Raw genomic sequence first — 19517 nt, 5'->3', positions numbered from 1 at the left:
TTAACCCACGGAGCAAGGCCAGGGATTGAACCCTCAACCTCATATGGTTCCTAGTCGGATTCGCTAACCACTGGGCCATGACGGGAGCTCCCCAGAACTCTTTCATCACCCATCAGTTGACTTTGTTTCCATGGATTTGATGACTTTGGATTTTCCCGGTCCCAGTTGGTTGTGCTACCAGCTTCTGGGGGCAGAGACATCCTACAATGCCCACAACAGCCCCCACAACCCAGAATCCTCTCATCGTCCTGAGGTTGATAGCCCCACAGCAGACAGAGATGGTGTGATGTCTTCAGGATCTTGCCCCCTCCCGTAGGCCCTCCTGCTCCGCAGAGTGAAAGATCCAGGAGGGGGAGCTTATTTGTTCTTGTCCTATTCTTTGGGAGAGCAGGTGTAAGAGCCTCAGCCTCGTGGCATCAGGCGAGCTTCCCTTTCCGCATCTTGTTCCTCTCCCTGACCTCCCGTCATAGCTCTTCATCGTGTGATGACCTCTGATCATAGTTCCCATCATAGCTCCATCCCTTCACAGCTCAGCTCTGTGGGGCCAGAGGCCCTGAGTGCTTGCAGAATCTGGTTTCCTATGCTCGCCGTCCTGCTGAGCCTTAGTGAGTCCCTCAGAGAAGATTTTGGGGAGGGGGGCACCAACGCCTCGAAGTGGAGGCCAACTCTTGACTTTTGGGCTGTTCTGATCAGGGCTGCCTTCCAGGGCTGTGTGATACAGAAGAGCCAGGCACGGGCGGGTGCGTCCTTCCCACAAGCTCACGGTTGTTCATCCCTCTTCTCGTTTTGTGCAAGGGAGCTGCGGAAGGCAGATTCGGGGTGATGAGGTCGCTTCTGCCAAAGTCTCAGTAGGAAGGACGGCATGGAGAGCTGATTTCAGAGGGAGTCAGGACTTGGTCTTTCGTGCTAGTTGCCCGACTTTCTCTTTCAGCAACTCCGATTCATGATTCCAAAGCAGGAGTCTGTGGTCGCCCCTGGCTCTGTCCTCTGGAAGTGGAACGTGCTCTCTAGACCGAGAGGGTGTCAGGAGCAGAACATTCCATCATGGAACAAGGGGGGGGGGACCTGTGTCCAGAGCCCGGGTCCATGCACGTCTCAGAGATGGATGCAGAGAGAGCAGGGAGATACCATTCTTTCTACAGAGAGAGAGGACCCTGGGCAGAGCTTAGGGATCCAGGGGAGCCGTCGGTGACCAGTGAGTAAGACCCTCCAGGCCGCTTTGGTCAGGGCGAGGCTGGGGTCTGGTGTCCCAGAAGATCCACCCCCAACTTCCCATCCCACGTCCCAGTCCGTCCGGGGCTCACACAGACACTCACACAGACCGTGTCTGGTTCCTGTTCTGGGAGGCAGGCTAAACTCCCAGCTCTCTCTCTAGCCTGGTGGCTCTCGAGGGCGCTGACCTTCCCTCTCCTCCCTCCCCACGTCAGGAGGCATTTTGGGTTGTCACAGCTAGGAGATGGAGTGTCACTGGTGTCTGGCAGGCAGAGTTGCGAGCTGCTGCTAAACGTTGTGCCATGCGCAGTACAGCGCCCCACCCCCACGCAACCACAAATTCTCTGGCCCCAAATGTCAACAACACCAGGGGTGAGAAACCCCGACCTAGATGGTTATCAGCCTGAAAATAACAATCACCTTTGAAAACACCCAATTTGGGGGGAAAGGCCTGGTCACAGGTCCGGGGCACTTGGCCAAACTCTGGGTCAAACACTGCTGTGTTTTAGGGGACTGGCCATAGGTTCCATGTCAGTGAGAAGAGATGAAGCACCGCTGGAGAACATGGATAGACGGAGATGCTTTGCAAAGAGAAACCTTACTCAGGTTTTCCCTTTGCCCTGCTGATCTCTCTACGCTCTTTCCAGCTCTGTTTCCTCTTGATCGCTCTCTTCCACTTGTGCTGGGCATTTTGCTACTTCCCCGCCTTGGGCCTGGGACTCACTGTTCTTTTCCGCCTTGTGGGCGAGTGTTTTTGGAGCGTTGCAGCATCTCACGTGGCTGCCCATTCTCAGTACCATCAACAGGCCCTCGCCGAGCTACCCACCGGATGGCTCTCAGTGAGGTCCCTCCCCCATCACGCTCACCTCATCCAGCATCCCATTTATATCCTTCCAAGCTAGGGGTTCTTAATACCGGGGTTCTTGGAGTTCCCGTCGTGGCTCAGTGGTTAACCAATCCGACTAGGAACCATGGGGTTGCAGGTTTAGTCCCTGGCCTTGCTCAGTGGGTTAAAGATCTGGCGTTGTTGTGAGCTGTGGTGTGGGTCGCAGACGCGGCTCGGATCCCGTGTTGCTGTGACTCTGGTGTAGGCGGGTGGCTACAGCTCCGATTCGACCCTTAGCCTGGGAAATTCCATATGCCGTGAGAGCGGCTCAAGAAATGGCAAAAAGACAAAAAACAAAACAAACAAAAACAGGGGTTCTTAATTTTGTCCCCAAGGGGCTGTTTGGCAATGTCCGGAGAGCTTTTTGGTTGTCACCTGCTGGGTGGGTGCTCCCGGCCTCAAATGTGTCGAGGCCAAGGATGCTGCTCGACTCCCTGCAATGCTCAGGGTCCTTGCCATGGGCTGATTTTGGCTCCTTCAAAGGTACACGTTGAGGTCTGGACCCCCCGGGAGAAATGGAAGCCATGGCATTAAATGAGGTCAGCCCAGACTTGTGTCCAGAGACGTGCTGGTCGGCCGTAGACCCTCCCAGCTCTGGCACTCGAGAGCCCCAGGGCCTGGCTCGGTGTCCTGCTTGAGAGAGGACGTGGTCACAGACCACTGACAGAGGAACCCAGATGAGATAAGGGCTGAGACGTGTCCACTGAGAGTTCCAGGAAGCCCATCAGTGTTTGTTATAAAAACAGCTTCAGCTTCAGAGGAAGTAGGAGGTGAGAAACCAGGTTCCAGAGCAGACTCTGCCAGGGTGGGTGGTATCTCCGGGCCATTGATGGCCGCATCCAGGGACCACTACGAGTGGAAGGACATGGGCCGACTTCTGCCTGATCGCATCTGTGTTCTGAAGCTTTAGCTCCTGTTGCTAACCCAGAGTTAGAAAAACTCCAGGTATGGGTGGTGGTGATGTTGTAACTGGGAGCCCAGACAAATCCTTGGCATTCATCACGAACGCCTCCATTCCCAAGAGGACGCTCCTGTTCCCTTCTTTCGGCAAGTGGAAGGCAAAACAGAAGGGCCACAGCTTGTGTCGGGAACAGAGGTTTTAGGGGAGCTGGGATTTGGTCCTTCCCCCGCCCTCCTGACTTCTCAGGGCATCCGTTGCGTGAGATGGGATGAGGGCAACAGGCAGGGAGGTCGACGGGAGGGCCCGCCTCAGAGTCGTTCCCTGGGGACGTGGGAGACCGTGGGGGCAGACGGCAGCAGGAGAGGCTGGGCCGAGGCGGAGGGAGGAGATGCCCTCTCAGCCCTCAAGCCTCCCCTCCCCCGACAGCCCCGAGGTCCGGATGCTGTAGCGTCCACCTGCAGAACATCCCCAAGCACATGAGCTCTTTGAGAAAGGGAGGTGGGCCAAACCTGTGCTATGGTATAGGATGATGCAAGCCTGCTTAGAAAATAGGGAGGTGTGTGTGTGTGTGTGTGTAAGATAGTTATATAATACATAAGTGGGAGTTCCCATCGTGGCTCAGTGGTTAATGAATCCAACTAGGAACCATGAGGTTGCGGGTTCGATCCCTGGCCTCGTTCAGTGGATTAAGGATCTGGCGTTGGTGTGGCTGTGGTGTAGGCCGGCAGTGGTAGTTCCTAGCCTGGGAACCTCCATATGCCTCTGGTGCGGCCCTAGAAAAGACAAAAGATATGTGTCTATATACATACAACATAACATAAAATAATACATGCATGCATATATGTATTTCAGCCATGAGAAGGAAGGAAGTGTTGGCATTTGTAACAACTAAGAGGGACCTCGTGGGCGTTAGGCCGAGATGAGTCAGAGAAAGATAAATGCTAGATGACACCACTTAGAAGTCAAATCTAAAAAAGTGAAACTCATAGAAACAGAGTAGAATGGTGGTTCCCAAAGCCTGGGGCGGGGGACCTGGGAAGATGATTTTAAGGGTACAAACTTGGAACGAGTAGACACGTCCCGGAGATCTGAGGCACAGTGTGCGGTTATAGATAAACAGTATCGTGTGAAAACCATCCAACTTGCTCAGGGACCAGATCTTCATTATTCCAACCACACACAAAAAGAAATGGTAACTCGGTGATGGGATAGCAGGATTAGCTTACCCTGCAGTGGCAGTCGCTTTATAGTAGAGAAATACCTCACATCAGTGCCGTGTGCATCTACACAATGTGAGCTGTCCATTGTATTTCAGTTAAAAAAACCACTTTTGGAGTTCCCGTCGTGGCGCAGTGGTTAACGAACCTGACTAGGAACCACAAGGTTGTGGGTTCCATCCCTGGCCTTGCTCAGTGGGTTAAGGATCCGGCGTGGCTGTGGCTGTGGTGTAGGCCGGCAGCAACAGCTCTGATTAGACTCCTAGCCTGGGAACCTCCATATGCTGTGGGTGCAGCCCTAGAAAAGACAAAAACCAAAACCAAAAAAACCCACTTTTCAGTTTGGGACAAAAGACGCTCTGGTGTCTCTGTGGCTGCCCCAGCCGTATCTTGTTCTTATCATATCTATCATGGCTCATCTGTAATAGGAGTGAGGGGGAAAAAATGAGCCTATCCAGTTGCCTAGTTTCCAGAAAAAGGAGTTCTTGTTGACTCTGTCACCTGCTCACTCAACATTTCTAAACAGTAAGATGAAGTATGGCTGCTGCGCCTGACGTGTGACAGAGGTGTCCATCATCTGAGTGGTTGTCGGCTTTCATCTGGAATGATGTTGGAGCCTCGCTTGATACACTCTTTCTCGTTTTTTAAGTATATTTTTTGTATTCGCGTATAGCTGATGGACAGTGTTGTGTCCATTTCTGCTGGAAACAAACTTAGCGGAAGAGGAATACAAAAGAATTTTCTAACTGGGACAATGAGTAGCTATAAAAAAATCATAACAGTTAGCTCCCTCAAGAGTCAGATATTAAAAATTCCCCTGGAGTTCCCATTGTGGCTCAGGAGGTTAAGAACCTGACACAGTCTCCATGAGAAGGTGGGTTTGATCCCTGGCCTCATTCGGTGGGTTAAAGATTGGGTGTTGCCACAAGCTGCAGTGGAGGTCACAGATGTGGCATAGGCTGGCGACTGCAGCACCTATTCGACCCCTAGCCTGGGGACTTCCCAGATGCCGCAGGTGAGGCCCTAAAAAAAAAAACAGAAAAAGAAAAAAATTCCCCATAATATCGCTTCTAGGAAAAGGATTCCTCCATCGTCACTCCTATTCATGACTCTACTGGAGGTTCTAGCCAGGTCATTAAACAGGTAAAAAAAAAAAAAAATTTTTTTTTTGGAAAAGAAATCTAAAAATCTTTGAATCTAAAAAAGACGTGAAATACGGAGTTTGTCGTGGCTCAGTGGTAATGAATCTGACCAGCATCCATGAGGACGTAGGCTTGTTGTTTGGTTTTTTTTTTTTTTTTTTTTGCAAGAAAGAAAGAGTTTTATTTTAGACATAACTCGAGGTCACAGAGTTACATTACATTTTGATTTTCAGGTTCTTAATGTTTAATCAAATATTTGAATGTTGGAAGTTCCTAGATATGAATTTGGTAAATCCTAAGATAAAAATGTGGGAGAAGCCATTCATTTTATTTACCCAGTGCTCTTCGAGAAGAATGTTTTGATTGCATGTTTGTATTGCTAGAGAAATTTCTAGACTCAACGAAATCTCCACGGACCATTTCCTTAAATGAAATAACTTCTCTTGGCTGTATTTTTATGTGGCCTTGATGTGCACTGCCTCTTTCTTGCATCAGGCGTCCTAGGGATTTTGTTGATGAGCTCATAAGGTTCCAGTCATTTATACATGATGAACTGGAGAAGGAATACTGTTGGTCTCTCTTAAAATAGAAGGTGGACTTTCTCATGGGAAAACTGCTTTACCTGAGAGGTACGGTTTCATGTTGGACACCCTACCTTCTAAATGTTACTTTCATGCTGTAGTGAATTCAAGAGGACACCCTGCCCGTTCCTCTGAATGACTCAGGATGTAATGCAGATTAGAGGTCCAGTTTGACTAATGGGCCTCATTCTTCCTTGTAAGGTTTTATGCATTTCATCACGTTCACCCTGTGGGACACAGCACAGACTGCAGGACGTGTATGTTCTAGAAATGGCACGTGTAAAACCTCGATTCAGGAGTCAGAGGTCTCATTCTAATTGGGTGCTTTGGCCTGCGATTTAACCACTAATAATGCTAAATTACAATGTCATGTAGGTACTAGTACAGAGAGGTTGAATGTAAAAAAAAAACATAAAACCCTTGACAGCGTTATGAAATTGTTTCAAGTAAAGAATATTGCTTCGAACTTTTAGATTAGAAATAGGAACCATAAACCAAGTGGCAAAATAAGCTCATTTGCAATAATATATCTATTTCCTGATATATTATTTTGATTTTTAAATGGCTGGAAATCCGTATTTTTAATTATGCAATGAATTTGTTACATTTATGGTTGTACAGTGATCATCACAATCCAATTTTATAGGATTTCCATCCTGCAACCCTGGCACATTCCCCCCACCCCCCAACCTGTCTCCTTCAGAAACCATGAGTTTCTCAAAGTCTGTGAGTCAGTATCTGGTCTGCAACGAAGTTCATTGTGTCCTTTTTTCAGATTCCACGTGTCAGTGAAAGCATTTGATGTTGGTATCTCATTGTCTGAATGATTTCACTTAGCATGATAATTTCTAGATCCACTCATGTTGCTAAAACTGCTAGTATTTCGTTCCTTTTAATGGCTGAATAATATTCCATTGTGTATATGTAGAGGATGTAGGTTTGATCCCTGGCCTCCCTCACAGGGTTAAGGATCTGGTGTTGCCGTGAGCTGTGGTGTAGGTTGCAGACATGGCTCGGATCTGGCGTTGCTGTGGCTGTGGTGTAGGCCAGCAGCTACGGCTCCGATTCTACCCCTAGCCTGGGAACCTCCATATCTCTCAAGTGCAGCCCTAAAAAGACAACAAAACAACAACATAAAAATAATGTGAAATAATCTAAAAATTAAGTGAATTTTGCAAGATGCGTTCAATACACAAACTCAATTTTATTCTTGTAATACTAGCAACCAACAAAAGCAGTACAATTATTTGAAGAATGAAAGCACTTACAAAATGAAAGTCATATAAGTCGGCATCACTCTGCAGGTGATTGCACCTAGTGGGTATAGGTGGTGGGTATCTAACAAAAGACGCATATTTTCTCCACAGAAGACTAGGAGGCGTCACTTATATAAATTTTTGAACGTGAAGTTAAATGGTGAAATACACCACATTTGTGGTTTGAAACTTCCATTGATAGCTTGAAGAGATGGTTCTCCCTAAACTGATCTGCAGCTTCAACACAATCTTACGGGAAAATAGCACTCCCCTCATTAAGCGAATAAAATATTATATGAGCTAATAAAATAATTGTAATATTGCATAGAGGAAATAGGATACAAAAAGAAAATTTAGGGGTGGATCTGAGTGGAATTTTCCATACAGTTCTGCATTAATTTAGCAGATATTACAATAAACAAAGTGCAATTACTATTTATATTAAATAGGTTGCAAATATATCTCAGAACACTTTTTAATGAAAGAAACTGTGTTATGAGATGAACTCATTTATATGACATTAAATTAATCAAAGAAAAATATATGCACTGTGGGAGTTCCCTTTGTGGCTCAGTGGTTAATGAGCCCGACTAGGATCCATGAGGATGTGGGTTCCATCGCTGGCCTCGCTCAGTGGGTTAAGGATCTGGTGTTGCCATGAGCTGTGGTGTAGGTCACAGATGCAGCTCGGACCCCATATTGCTGTAGCTGTGGTGTAGACTGGCAGCTGTAGCTCTCATTCAACCCCTAACCTGGGAACCTCCGTATGCCATGGGTGCGGCCCTAAAAAGCAAAAAAAAAAAAAAAAAAAAAAAAATCAAACACAAAACCCAAACCAAAACAAACAAAATATATATATGCACTGCATAAAAAGAATCCCTTTTTTCTACTATTCAAATACATAGTGGTGGTTGAAAATAATGAACTGTGGAATGGATCCCAGGATTTAATGCAAATTACCAGGCAGCTATTTTGTGAAAACAGACCCCCTAAGGTGAATATTGAAATCCAAAGCATGCAGAATAATCAAGGCAATCTCGATAACTAAGAACAGAGCTAGAGAGTAAGTTACCAAGCCTCAAGACCATGTACCTGTCCCCCAGTAGCTGGCTGTCCTTCTGCGTTACAGGATTTGTTATGGGACCCACATCCTCCTGGCTGTCAGTCCCCAAAATAGGTGAGCCATTCTCAACCCTTCTGTCTCCCCTCTCCCCAGGCTTTTGCTTCTCTCTTGCGTATTTCCTACCTCTCACTGCAACCAGAAGGATCTTTATCCAGGACACAGTTCATCATAACACAACTGCGACCAAAATGCCTCACGAGCTCCCTTTGTCTTGAGGGTGAAACAGGCAGGTATTTATTCATGCGGCATCCGTGGCTGTGCGTGATCACCCCCTGCATGTGCCCAGCATCTTCCAGCGCCACCTTTTCTCTCACACTCAAAGCTCTGGTCGTATGGAATGTTTTCAGCCTCTGTTGTGCATCTGAGCCTTTGCACAAATGAGCACCCCCACATTGTCCCCTTTCCTGACCTCTGCAGCCCCCACCCCATGTCTGTTTAATGAAATCTTTCACAGGAAGAGGCTGTAAAGTCATCCTGTATTTTCCTCCTCACAGGATGTATCCTCTTTTATTTTCTCCCTTCTTTAGGGTCGCTGCTCCTGGACAGTAAACCCTGTTATGCTGGAGATGAGGTTCCCCTTGGTGTGTTAAGCTTTGGTCAGTGCCTGGCACGTGGTAGGCTCTCGTACCAGAGATCGGAACCGCTTATTCCCACCCCATCACATCACTTCTCACGTCACTGGGAATGGAAGTACCCATGTTTAGCTTGCCACAGAGCCCTGGGGTAAAGGCCACGTTTTTCGTTCTCCCTTGCCTCTGGGTGGGGCAGGCTCTTCAGTTCTGACCATTGGGAAGAGATGGAAGTGGTTTTGAGTGTTTCCAAGAAAGCATCCTAACAATTGACCCATGTTCTATCCCCCCTCCTTCTCTCCCCCCCCACCTCCTTCCTCCCTCTCTTCTTTCTCCCCATGCTTCACTTTTCTGTCTGAACTATCAGCCATGTTCAATATTTCAAAAAGAGTGATGCGGGTGTGAGGGCGAGCTGGCTATGACGTCTGTCACCCCATTGATGGTCAGCGTGGACTCGGCTGATCTGGCTGGCTGGGCGGGTGTCCCCTTCCTCCCTCCCCGCTCCATGTGCATCCCTCCTGAAGCTGTGCTCGGTAGAGCAGGACCACCGTGCCCAATAGAGGAGGGCCGTTGTTCGGTCAGGGGTGTACAAGTAGTGGTGCTCCCTGGATGGAACCTCCAGATAAGCTCACGAAAAGAGGAATGCAACCCTTCATCATTTCACTTGGACTTCTGAGACCCTACAACAGTAGGGCCAGGGCGGGAAAGACCCCTCCATTCCCTGGAGGACACTCCTTTGCCCGGCTCAAGCCCCTACATCTTTATCTTGAGTTCTAAAGTTTTTTTTTTTTTTTGTCTTTTTAGGGCTGCACCCATGGCATATGGACATTCCCAGACTAGGCATCGAATTGGAGCTGCAGCTGCCAACCTACACCACAGCCACCGCCACGCAGGATCTGAACCACGTCTGTGACTACACCGCAGCTCACAGTAGTGCCAGCTCTTTCAGCCACTGAACGGGGCCAGGGATCGGACCCACATCCTCATGGATGCTAGTGGGGTTTGTTACTGCTGAGCCTGAATGTGAACTCCAACCCCTAAAATATTTCTACCCGATCGGCTTTTTTCCCCTTGAGACTCTTGGTTTCTTGCCGTGAACTGGAAGCTGCAAAATGCGGAATGGCATAGATTCACTCCAGACAAGTCCGTCTCATCTTGAGATGAGACGACTATAAATCAATATAAACTACGAAGTTCTCGTGCATGAGAACACTGGCAGATGAAGACTGGAAAGGAAGAGATTGGGTACTGGGGCCCCTGGTCATGAGGCAGTAATTGGCACGATCTCAAATTGCCTGTTGTGTTGGGACCAGGAATGGTCGCCACACATTGAGCCACTGTTCTATGTCAGAGCTCGTGCTGGTTTCCTGATAATTCTTTGTGGGTATGTGTTATTGTTACTCACACAATTTTAAAAATTAAAGTCTAGTTGATTTCCAGTGTTTGGATATCCTCGATCTCATTAAATCTTCAAGGTATCCTTTCGAGGTTGGAATTCCTATTTTCTGATACTAAACAGAAAACTCAGATTTGTAGAACGAATTTGATGGGGGTGAGGTGTCCCGATGTTGAGAGGAGGCGGAGGCCCACACAATGGATGTATTCCTGGGTTGATCAGGGAGAAACTCTCCGAAAGGAGAGGATTTCTGGGGCCCGCACAACCTTTCAGGGGTTGAGCTCGGAGTCACGTTTGCATCGCCACTTACCCAACATCACGAGCTGAGGACTCTTAGTCGTGGGAACAACGAACACAGCTGTTAAATCTGACATACATTTAATTCACATGAGGTCACATTAGATACAGGACAGTGGGCCGGGGGGCAGTATTGGGGTTCAGGTGCTGCTGTGGAGAAACTGCAGGTGCTCATGGAGTATAGATGTGGTATCTTAAGTCAGGCGGGAGGATGTGGGAAGTTTTCTTGGAGGATGTTTCTTCTGAGAGACCCAAAGAATAAGGCAAAGTGTGGATAAAGAGGTGAAGAAGATGGAATCCTACAAAGGCCAAGGACAGAGGGAATCGGGGCACGGTTGCCATCCAGCCGGACACGTTTCCGTCGCCATGCTGTTCATTTATAGTCTGCATTTCCATTGGCTGGTTTTTGCCTCTCTGCCTCCTGTGCCTTTTGATAAATGCCAGTTTCTGGACTGGTTATTACGTATGTGGAATGGCAGAGGCAGAGAGAGGGATAAAGACAGATCCAGGAAGGCAGACATCCCACGGCCATGCTGTTCAAGAAGACGTTCTCGGAACGATGGGCGCAGTGGAGATTGCGGTGGGCAGGAAGCAGTCCTAACCATACTTAGAGCTGGGAAGGGACAGTGGGATTTGTCTGCAGAAAAAAGTCTAGCGTCATCATCCCCCATCCTGCCAGAGTCCACACAGTTCCCTTTCGCTTTGCTGCCGTGACCCCGTCCTCCATGGGTACAACCCAGAGCTCCCCACAGCCCAAGGTGGGGACCAGCATCCGCACTCCCTGTGGCCCCCCCGCATATCTTGGTCATTTCTCCAGGGGGCTCTGTGCTCTGGGCCTTCTCCTGCATCCCCTACTTGAAGCCCCGTGGGTTCTGTCTTGCCGTCTCTTCCTGTGGAGGCAGTCTTCAATCAGGAGCCCCACGAGGGCCACCAGGACCAGGAAAGCGATGCCCATGCGAAGGAGATTCTGGCCAGTGTGATCCCAGAGGTCAGGCTCTGGGGTCAGAAGAGCAGAGTGGTCACTGGCAGGAACCTCCCAAGACCACTCCCGGCCTCTCTTCCTCTTTCTGTCCCAGACACCCCTTCCCTGAGTGCCCACCGCCAGTGGCTCGCTTACCTTTCTGGATCGGGGTGTCTACGGTTAACACGTAGGGGTCCCAGCCGTCTGCAGGTGATAAGGAAAGTGAGGAAGAGAGAAAGACAGTGTCGGCCCCTTCTATCCCAGTCTCTCCCACCCTTGGACACACTCCATGCTGTGCTGTAGCTTTTTGGGGGGCCCCCACCCCACATTCCAGGTCTCAGTGACTTCATCTGGCAGGTAGAATGAGAGTTCAAAGACATACCAAGGGGAGTTCCCGTCATGGCTCAGTGGTTAACGAATCCGACTAGGAACCATAAGGTTGCGGGTTTGATTCCTGGCCTTGCTCAGTGGGTTAAGGATCTGGCGTTGCTGTGAGCTATGGTGTAGGTTGCAGACATGGCTCGGATCCCCCATTGCTGTGGCTGTGGTGTAGGTCAGTGGCTACAGCTCCAATTAGACCCCTAGCCTGGGAACATCCGTACGCCACAGGAGCAGCCCTAGGAAAGACAAAACAAAACAAAAAAACAAAAGACAAACCAGGGGAAGGATTCAGCTCTAGGACTAATAAGTGTGTGTCTCCAGGCGTATCTTCTTTTTTTAAGGTATTCCTTTTTTTTTTTTAAATTGAGGTACAGTTGATTTGCAATGTTGTGCGAATTTCTGCTGTGCAGCAGAGCGATTCAGTTATATGTGTGTGTGTATATATATATATATATTCTTTTTCGTATTCTTTTCTCTTCCGCCTCATCACAGGCCATCGGGTCGCGTTCCCTGTGCTACACAGTAGGACCTTGTCCTTTGTCCATCCTGTGTGTAAGAGTTCGGATCTGCTCCCCCAAACCCCCAATCTCCCCACCTCATCTCCCTTGGCAACCGCAGATCTATTTTCTGTGTCGGCAAGTCTGTTTCTGTTTCACAGGTAGGTCCCTTTGTGTCCTGTTTTAGCTTAAGTGCCTATGGTCGACTAATCTATGACAAAGGAGACAACACATAGGGAGCAGAGATAGTCTCTTCCTAAGTTTAATTTTTTTTTTTGTCTTTTTGTCTTTTGTTGTTGTTGTTGCTATTTCTTGGGCCGCTCCCACGGCATATGGAGGTTCCCAGTCTAGGGGTTGAATCGGAGCTGTAGCCACCGGCCTACACCAGAGCCACAGCAACGTGGGATCCGAGCCGCGTCTGCAACCTACACCACAGCTCACGGCAACGCCGGATCGTTAACCCACTGTGCAAGGGCAGGGACCGAACCCGCAACCTCATGGTTCCTAGTCGGATTCGTTAACCACTGTGCCACGACGGGAACTCCCTAAGTTTAATTTTTAAAGTATGGCTGATGTACCGTGTTGTGGCCGTTTACACTGTAGAGCGTAGCGACCCAGTCATATATATATGTATATTCTTTTTCTCATATGATTTTCCATCAAATTCTATCACAGGTGATTGGGTAGAGTTCTCTGTGCTGTACAGCAGGACCTCACTGCTTATCTGTCCTACATGGAATCGTTTGCATCTGCCAACCCCAAACTCCCCGTCCATCCCCCCCCCTCCCCCTTGGCAGCCACACGTCTGTTCTCTGTGCCTGAGTCTGTTTCTGTTTGGTAGATGGGTTCATTTGTGTCGTGTTGTAGCCTCCACATGCCGGTGATGTCCGGCGTGTCTCTGCCTGCTTCCTTGGTCCCTCCGTCGCTCTCCTTTCTTATTCCTCACAGAGAATTCCGAGTGTCACCAACCTTTCCCAAGGCCCCAAATGAGCTGGCCCAGCCCCCCATCCCCTTCATCCCCCCTGACACCATTTCCAGCCCCACTGGCCTCCTTTCTTCTTTTGTCTCCCTGCCCATCTTTATGCCATCCTTATGGCTGCTCTCTCTCTCTCTCTCTCTCTCTCTCTCTGGAAAGTTCTTTCTAACTGACAGCCGCAGGACTAACACCGCAGCTCTTTCAGGGCTTGGCTTGGTGCCTCTGTCTCCGTGAGACCGATTCAGCCAGCTCTCCTGAGTGGTGCTCCCTGCCCTCCTCCCAGTCCCCTCACACCATTTGTCCTACTTTTCTCTTCTTCCGCACCGTCATCTCCTCCCCACGTGCCCCGTCATGGGTTTATGGATCCTGACTCTGACTCGCAGTCTGCCTTCTCTTGCGAGAATGCAAGTGCCACCCAAACAGGGCTGGCTGTCTGGTTGGTGGATGGACCTGTAGTTCATGGCAGGTGCTGTGCATTCAGGGGATGTTTTGAATGGACACCCGCTTTTGCCTGCTGTGGGAGGCACTGACTCCTTGCCCAAGTTTAGAAGTACCTGTTACTCACCAGGAGAAGAGGTGTGCTCTGTGGGTGCAAAGGTGGTGTCCCCACCATCTCCTGGCAGTGGAGACAAGCAAAAAAAAAAAAAAATCGAGGGCTCTGGGTTTCCGCTGATCTTCCCACCGGTTCCCTCTGCCCCCCATCCCTCTGGCGACCTTCCTCATGAACTATCAGCTGCGCCTCTAGAAAGTGGCTGTGGAAGAGGGTGTGGTGCCTCTTCCCACCCTCCCCTTCGCTGCCTCCCTCCTTCCTCTTCCCACCCTCCCCTTCGCTGCCTCCCTCCTTCCTGTCCGGGATTCACCGCAGGATCCAGACAGGAGAAAGAGCGGAAGGTGTCGGGGGGAGGGGGGGTGTCCTCACCTTTGACCAGGAGCTTCACAGGCTCACTGGGGAAAGACCATGCGTGCTTGTTGTAGGAGCCAAAACATCTGTATGTCCCTCCATGAGCCCTGGTCACCGGGCCCATGGGGAACTCCGCCTGCATCGTCCCGTATCCGTGCTGCGGGCGGCTGGACCTCCCCTCCTTGAGCAGGAAGAACATGCTCGTTGCTGTCTCTAGACGACAGGAGAAGGTCACGTTCTCTCCTGAGGTCACCTCGGGTCTGGGTTGAACAGAGAGGGCGGGTGTGTCGTACAGCCCTGCGAGAGGAGGCGGCTGGTGAGTAAGGAGCCTCTCGATCCTGCTTTCCTCGCTCCCACCCCGCTGCTCCTTAGGACCGGGCTCTTGCTCCCCAGAACCTCAGCCTCTTCCTCTAGTTCCTGAATTTGTCTCGGTCGGTCTTTGAAACATCCTCTCTGATCTCTCCCTTTGGGGCTGCTCTCCTAGCTTCCAGGGGCGTTAATATGAATCTTTCTCTGGGAATTGCCCCGCATCTGTGGTCCTCCCAGTTTGATCCTTGGGACCAGTATCATCTAGAGGCTTGTTAGGAATGCAAATTTCCAGGCTCTACCCCAGACCTATTGCATCAGGAACTTAGGAGAGGGCCAGCTATCTGCGTTTGAAAACAGTCTTAGTTTTAGCTTTGGTAAAATGTATATAAATTTGCCATCTTGACTTTTTTTTTCTTTAGCTTTTTTTTTTTTTTTTTTTTGTCTTTTTTGCCATTTATTGGGCCGCTCTCACGGCATATGGAGGTTCCCAGGCTAGGGGTCCAGTCGGAGCTGTAGCCACCAGCCTACACCAGAGCCACAGCAACGCGGGATCCGAGCCGCGTCTGCGACCTACACCACAGCTCATGGCAACGCTGGATCGTTAACCCACTGAGCAAGGCCAGAGATCGAACCTGCAACCTCATGGTTCCTAGTCGGATTTGTTAACCACTGTGCCATGATGGGAACTCCGACTTTTTATTTTTAAAATTAAATTTTATGTGTTATATGTTTCTCTGACCCTCCCCATTCTTCGTACTACTCTATAAAGTAGATGATTAGTGAGAGCCTCCTGTAATGCAGAGGAAAATCTACTCGTTGGTTTGTAGTAACTTAGACGGGAAAAAAGAATGGGTATATTTGTATGTATGACTGCCTCACTTTGCTGGTACACCTGACACAAAAACCACATTGTAAGTCAACTATAATAAAATTAAACTTAAAAAATAAAAGTGGCATATCAAAAATGAAGAAAAAACTTTTGGGTTATTGTTGAGTTACAGTGTTGTATTAGTTTCAGCTGTGTAGCATCGTGGCTCTGTTATATATATACATATGTCCATCCTGACTTTTTTTGCTTTTTTTTTTTTGGCTTTTTAGGGCTATATCCATGGCACATGGAGACTCCCAGGCCAGGGCACATAACCTCCCACCGGCCTGCACCACAACCACAGCCGTGCATGATCTGAACCCCGTCTGTGACCGACACCACAGCTCACGGCAATGCCAGACCTTAACCCACTGAGCGCGAGGCCAGGGATCAGACCCCCGTCCTCACGGATGCCAGTCGGGTTTGTTAACCACTGTGCCACGACGGGAACTCCCCTCTGACTGTTTTAATTGCGTAGTTCCCTCGCAGTAAGTGCATCCACGTCATTGTACAATTATCCCCATTCATCTCCAGGACTTTCTTCCGTCTTGCACAACTGAAACTCCTCCTTAAACACGAGCTTTTCGTCCCCCTCCCCCAGCCTCTGACGACCACTGTCCTCTTTTCTGCCTCTGCACTCGACTGTTTAGATGGGTGGGTTGAGGTGGGTGCGCCCTGGCGCTTACCGCTCCTTTGGGGACAGGCTTATTTCACTCGTACAATGTGCTCAGGGCTCACCCTTTTTTTTAATAGCACGTGAGAATTTTCTTCCTTTTTAAGGCTGAATAAAATTCAGTTGTATGAATAGACCCCATTTTCTGCTTCCATTCACTCATGGATGGACAGCTGTTTCTATTTTTTCGGCCGTTATGAATAGTGCTTCCATGAACATGGGTTAACTTAAGTTATCTGTGCGTCGTCTAAGTCCTCCAGGCGATTCTGGTATTTGCTTACTTTGAGAAGCACATACCTCACTGAAGGCAGTCATCTGACTCAAGGTCACCTGGCCTCCCGCTCACCTTAACCCCACTTACGTTGTCTTTTTCTGTACCTCACGTCCTCTCACGGATCTGAGTTTCCTGACTTGGACTCACGGTCTGTTTTCTGCGACAATACAAGCAAGTACCACACAAGCAAAGACGTTTGTCCCCAGGAGTGGTTCTTGTCCGGTCACTGGCTGATGCCGAGGGGTCCAGCACCCCCAACTGCATTTAAAGACCACTCGGAAGGGCCCTCCCAGGTCTGGAGTTCCGTGGTTGCTCGGATGAGGCCCCTGGGGAAACTGCCTCCCAGTCCAACCCCACCTTCTGCCCAGCCTGGGTCCCTCACTCTTCCCACGTGTTTTTGAGGCTACTCCACTGTCATCCCCTCTGTGCCAAACACCCATCTCAGAGTCTCTTTTCTGAAGAACCTAAGACAAATCTGCCTCTAGGACATAGAGACAACTTCTCTAAAGAGAATCCCCGTAAGCAGCAGTCTGCTCCCTCTGTTACCTCCAAGACAGGGACCAGTACCCGATGGAGGCTTGGGAGACACAGGAGAGGAAGAGCAACGGATAACCCTCCCCAGGATTCAGGCCGAGAGCGTGACTCTGCAGCTGTAGAGTGGGGCTGTCACCTGTGACCACCAGATCCAGAGGGTCGCTGGGCTGGGACCAGCGCTCCCCGCTTCGGTAGAGGCACTGGTACTGCCCTGCAGTGTTGGAGTTCATGGCCTGGACGGAGAACTTGGCCCGGTTCACGCTTCCAGGTGACTTCGGTCTGCCTAAGGCAGAAAGGCCCCCCTCGAAGAGCAGCTGGTACTCAACAGCCTGGTGGGGTCCCTGACACCAGATGACCGCTGGGTGTCCCTTGGGAATCATGAAACTGGGTTTGGCCCAGATGACAGGTTTGGAGAGGGTCTCTGGAAAGCAATCACAGGCTGCAGTTCCACATAAAGCCCCCACCCACCCCGCTTTCCCCCCAGCTGCTGGCCTCAGGCTGCCCTCGCCGCCAGCGGCTCTCAGGTGGATACTTAGCCGGAACCCAGCCTCTGGGGCTTTGAAGGAGAGACTCACGCTGCTGGGTGCGGGTGCTCTGGCTCAGACACAGCCCTGGAAAACAGGAATGATGTGTGCGTTGCCCCTCCCGCACCAGACCCCCAAACTCCACCTCTGCCGCGCAGAAACTCACCACCGAGGAAGAGAAGGGCTGCAGGTGCCAATGGCATAGCTCAGAGTCTGCCGGGCTGGTGTGGAGCAGCTGGGCGAAGACTGAGGCCCGCAGGCTGGGGAGATGCAGAGGATGTGGTGAGTGAGAGCGGGCACCAATCACCATGGGCCTTCCTCACTGACTTTCTTACGAGAGGGTTCAGCGTCTCCCTCCACCTCTGACCATTGGGTGTAAGGGAAGGACCCAGTCCCCCTGACACATCAGATGGTGTCTGTGGTTTCTGACCCGAACCTCTCATGATTGTCTGCCCCAACTGAAACTCACTTCTGGGTCAATTTTTTTTTTTTCTTTTTGGCCCGTGCCCAGGGCATACGGAAGTTCCTGGGCCGGAGATGGAATCCATCCTGGAGCTGTGACCTACATCATAGCTGTAGCAGCGCTGGATCCTTAACCCACCACAATGGGCTGGAGTCAGACCCGTGCCTCCAAAGAGAGAAACTGGATCATTAATCCACATGACACAGTGCGTCAACTTCTAAATTGTGAAATACGGGGATTATGCCCAGGGATGGCGGGGGGCAGGGTACAGAGCAAAAACCTTGGAATCATTAAAAAAAATATGTATTTAACTTTGACTCCTTTGTGTACAGCATTCACATGTTTGGATGTTTGCTGATCTTGTCAGAATGTAATGATACCACTGTCGTCTTCAAATATTTGTTACAATGTTTTAATAAAGTGCTATTGTTTTTAAGAAAAATGTATTTTATTTCTTACATAATGACATTCCTTTAGTGGGTTATAAAGCAGAAATTAAATATTAAGTTCTATATGTCCATTATTCTTTTTTAAAACCATCTAATTTTTTTTTGGTCTTTTATGGCTGCGTCCACGGTGTATGGAGGTTCCCAGGCTAGGGGTTGAATCGCAGCTACAGCTGCCAGCCTACATAGTACCACAGTACTGCACCACACCACAGCTCAGGGCCATGCCAGATCGTTAACCCACTGAGCGAGGCCAGGGATCGAACCTGCGTCCTCATGGAGCCTAGTCAGACGCATTTCTGCTGAACCACAATAGGAACTGAAAAATGGTCTAAATTTTTAAATCAATTAATTACCTAATTGAAGTAGAGTTGATTTGCAGTATGGGGTGTACAGCGTAGTGATTTGGTGTTTTTGCAGATTATCCTTCATTATATGCTATTACGAGCTAATGGCTGTCTTTCCCTGTGCCGTCTCGAATGTTGGTTGCTCATCTATTTTATACACATGAGTTTGTCTCTCTTAATCCCATCCCCCTAATTGGTTCCTCCTCCCTCCCCTCTCCCCTGTGGTGACTACACGTTCACTTTCTGCATCTCTGAGTCTGTTTTACATACGCATTCACTTGTGTTCTTTTTGAGAGTGTGTGTATAAGGGATATCATACGCTCTGTGTCTTTTTCTGCTGCATTTCACAAAGTATAATATTCTCTAGGTTTATCTATGTTGCTACAAATGGAAGAATTTCATAATTTTTATGGTTAAGTAATATTCCCGTGTGTGTGTATATATATATATATGTATGTATATGACATCTCACTCCAGTCATCTGTTGACAGACACTTGGGTTGCTTCTGAGTCCTGGGTATCGTGAATAGTGCTGCTCTGAACATGAGGATGCATCTATCTTTTTGAATTAGTGCTTTCATTTGTTCCAGATACACACTCAGGTGTGGAACTGCTGCATCATAGAGTAGTTTTATTTTTAATTTTTTTTCTTTTGTCTTTTTAGGGCTGTACCTGAGGCATATAGAGGTTCCCAGGCTAGGAGTCTAATCGGAGCTGTAGCCACTGGCCTACACCACAGCCACAGCAATGCCAGATCTGAGCCGCCGCTGTGACCTACACCAC

At 49.2% G+C, this 19517-nt stretch overlaps 1 protein-coding gene across 2 annotated transcripts; it reads right to left on the bottom strand.

The window, feature by feature from the left end:
• Positions 10645-18379, bottom strand: NCR1 (natural cytotoxicity triggering receptor 1). 2 transcript variants are annotated; one of them, XM_005664831.3, is made up of 7 exons: positions 17645-18379; positions 17530-17565; positions 17091-17375; positions 14315-14593; positions 13961-14011; positions 11698-11745; positions 10645-11576 (listed from the first exon to the last, which is right to left on the bottom strand). In XM_005664831.3, the coding sequence occupies exons 1-7, from the start codon at positions 17679-17681 to the stop codon at positions 11386-11388; spliced, it is 927 nt and encodes a 308-aa protein (XP_005664888.1). In that variant the 5' UTR covers positions 17682-18379; the 3' UTR covers positions 10645-11385.

Source organism: Sus scrofa, chromosome 6 (assembly GCF_000003025.6).
Source record: "Sus scrofa isolate TJ Tabasco breed Duroc chromosome 6, Sscrofa11.1, whole genome shotgun sequence".
Classification (NCBI taxonomy): domain Eukaryota; kingdom Metazoa; phylum Chordata; class Mammalia; order Artiodactyla; family Suidae; genus Sus; species Sus scrofa.
Note: the sequence above shows the minus strand (reverse complement) of the source record. Positions and strands in the feature narration are given on the sequence as shown.

Coding starts and splice junctions, on each gene's coding strand:
- NCR1 (XM_005664831.3), bottom strand. CDS start 17,681: ATGCCATTGGCACCTGCAGCCCTTCTCTTCCTCGGTG. Junction 17,376..17,529: donor GAGCACCCGCACCCAGCAGC/GTGAGTCTCTCC, acceptor ATTGCTTTCCAG/AGACCCTCTCCAAACCTGTC. Junction 11,577..11,697: donor AGACACCCCGATCCAGAAAG/GTAAGCGAGCCA, acceptor TTCTGACCCCAG/AGCCTGACCTCTGGGATCAC.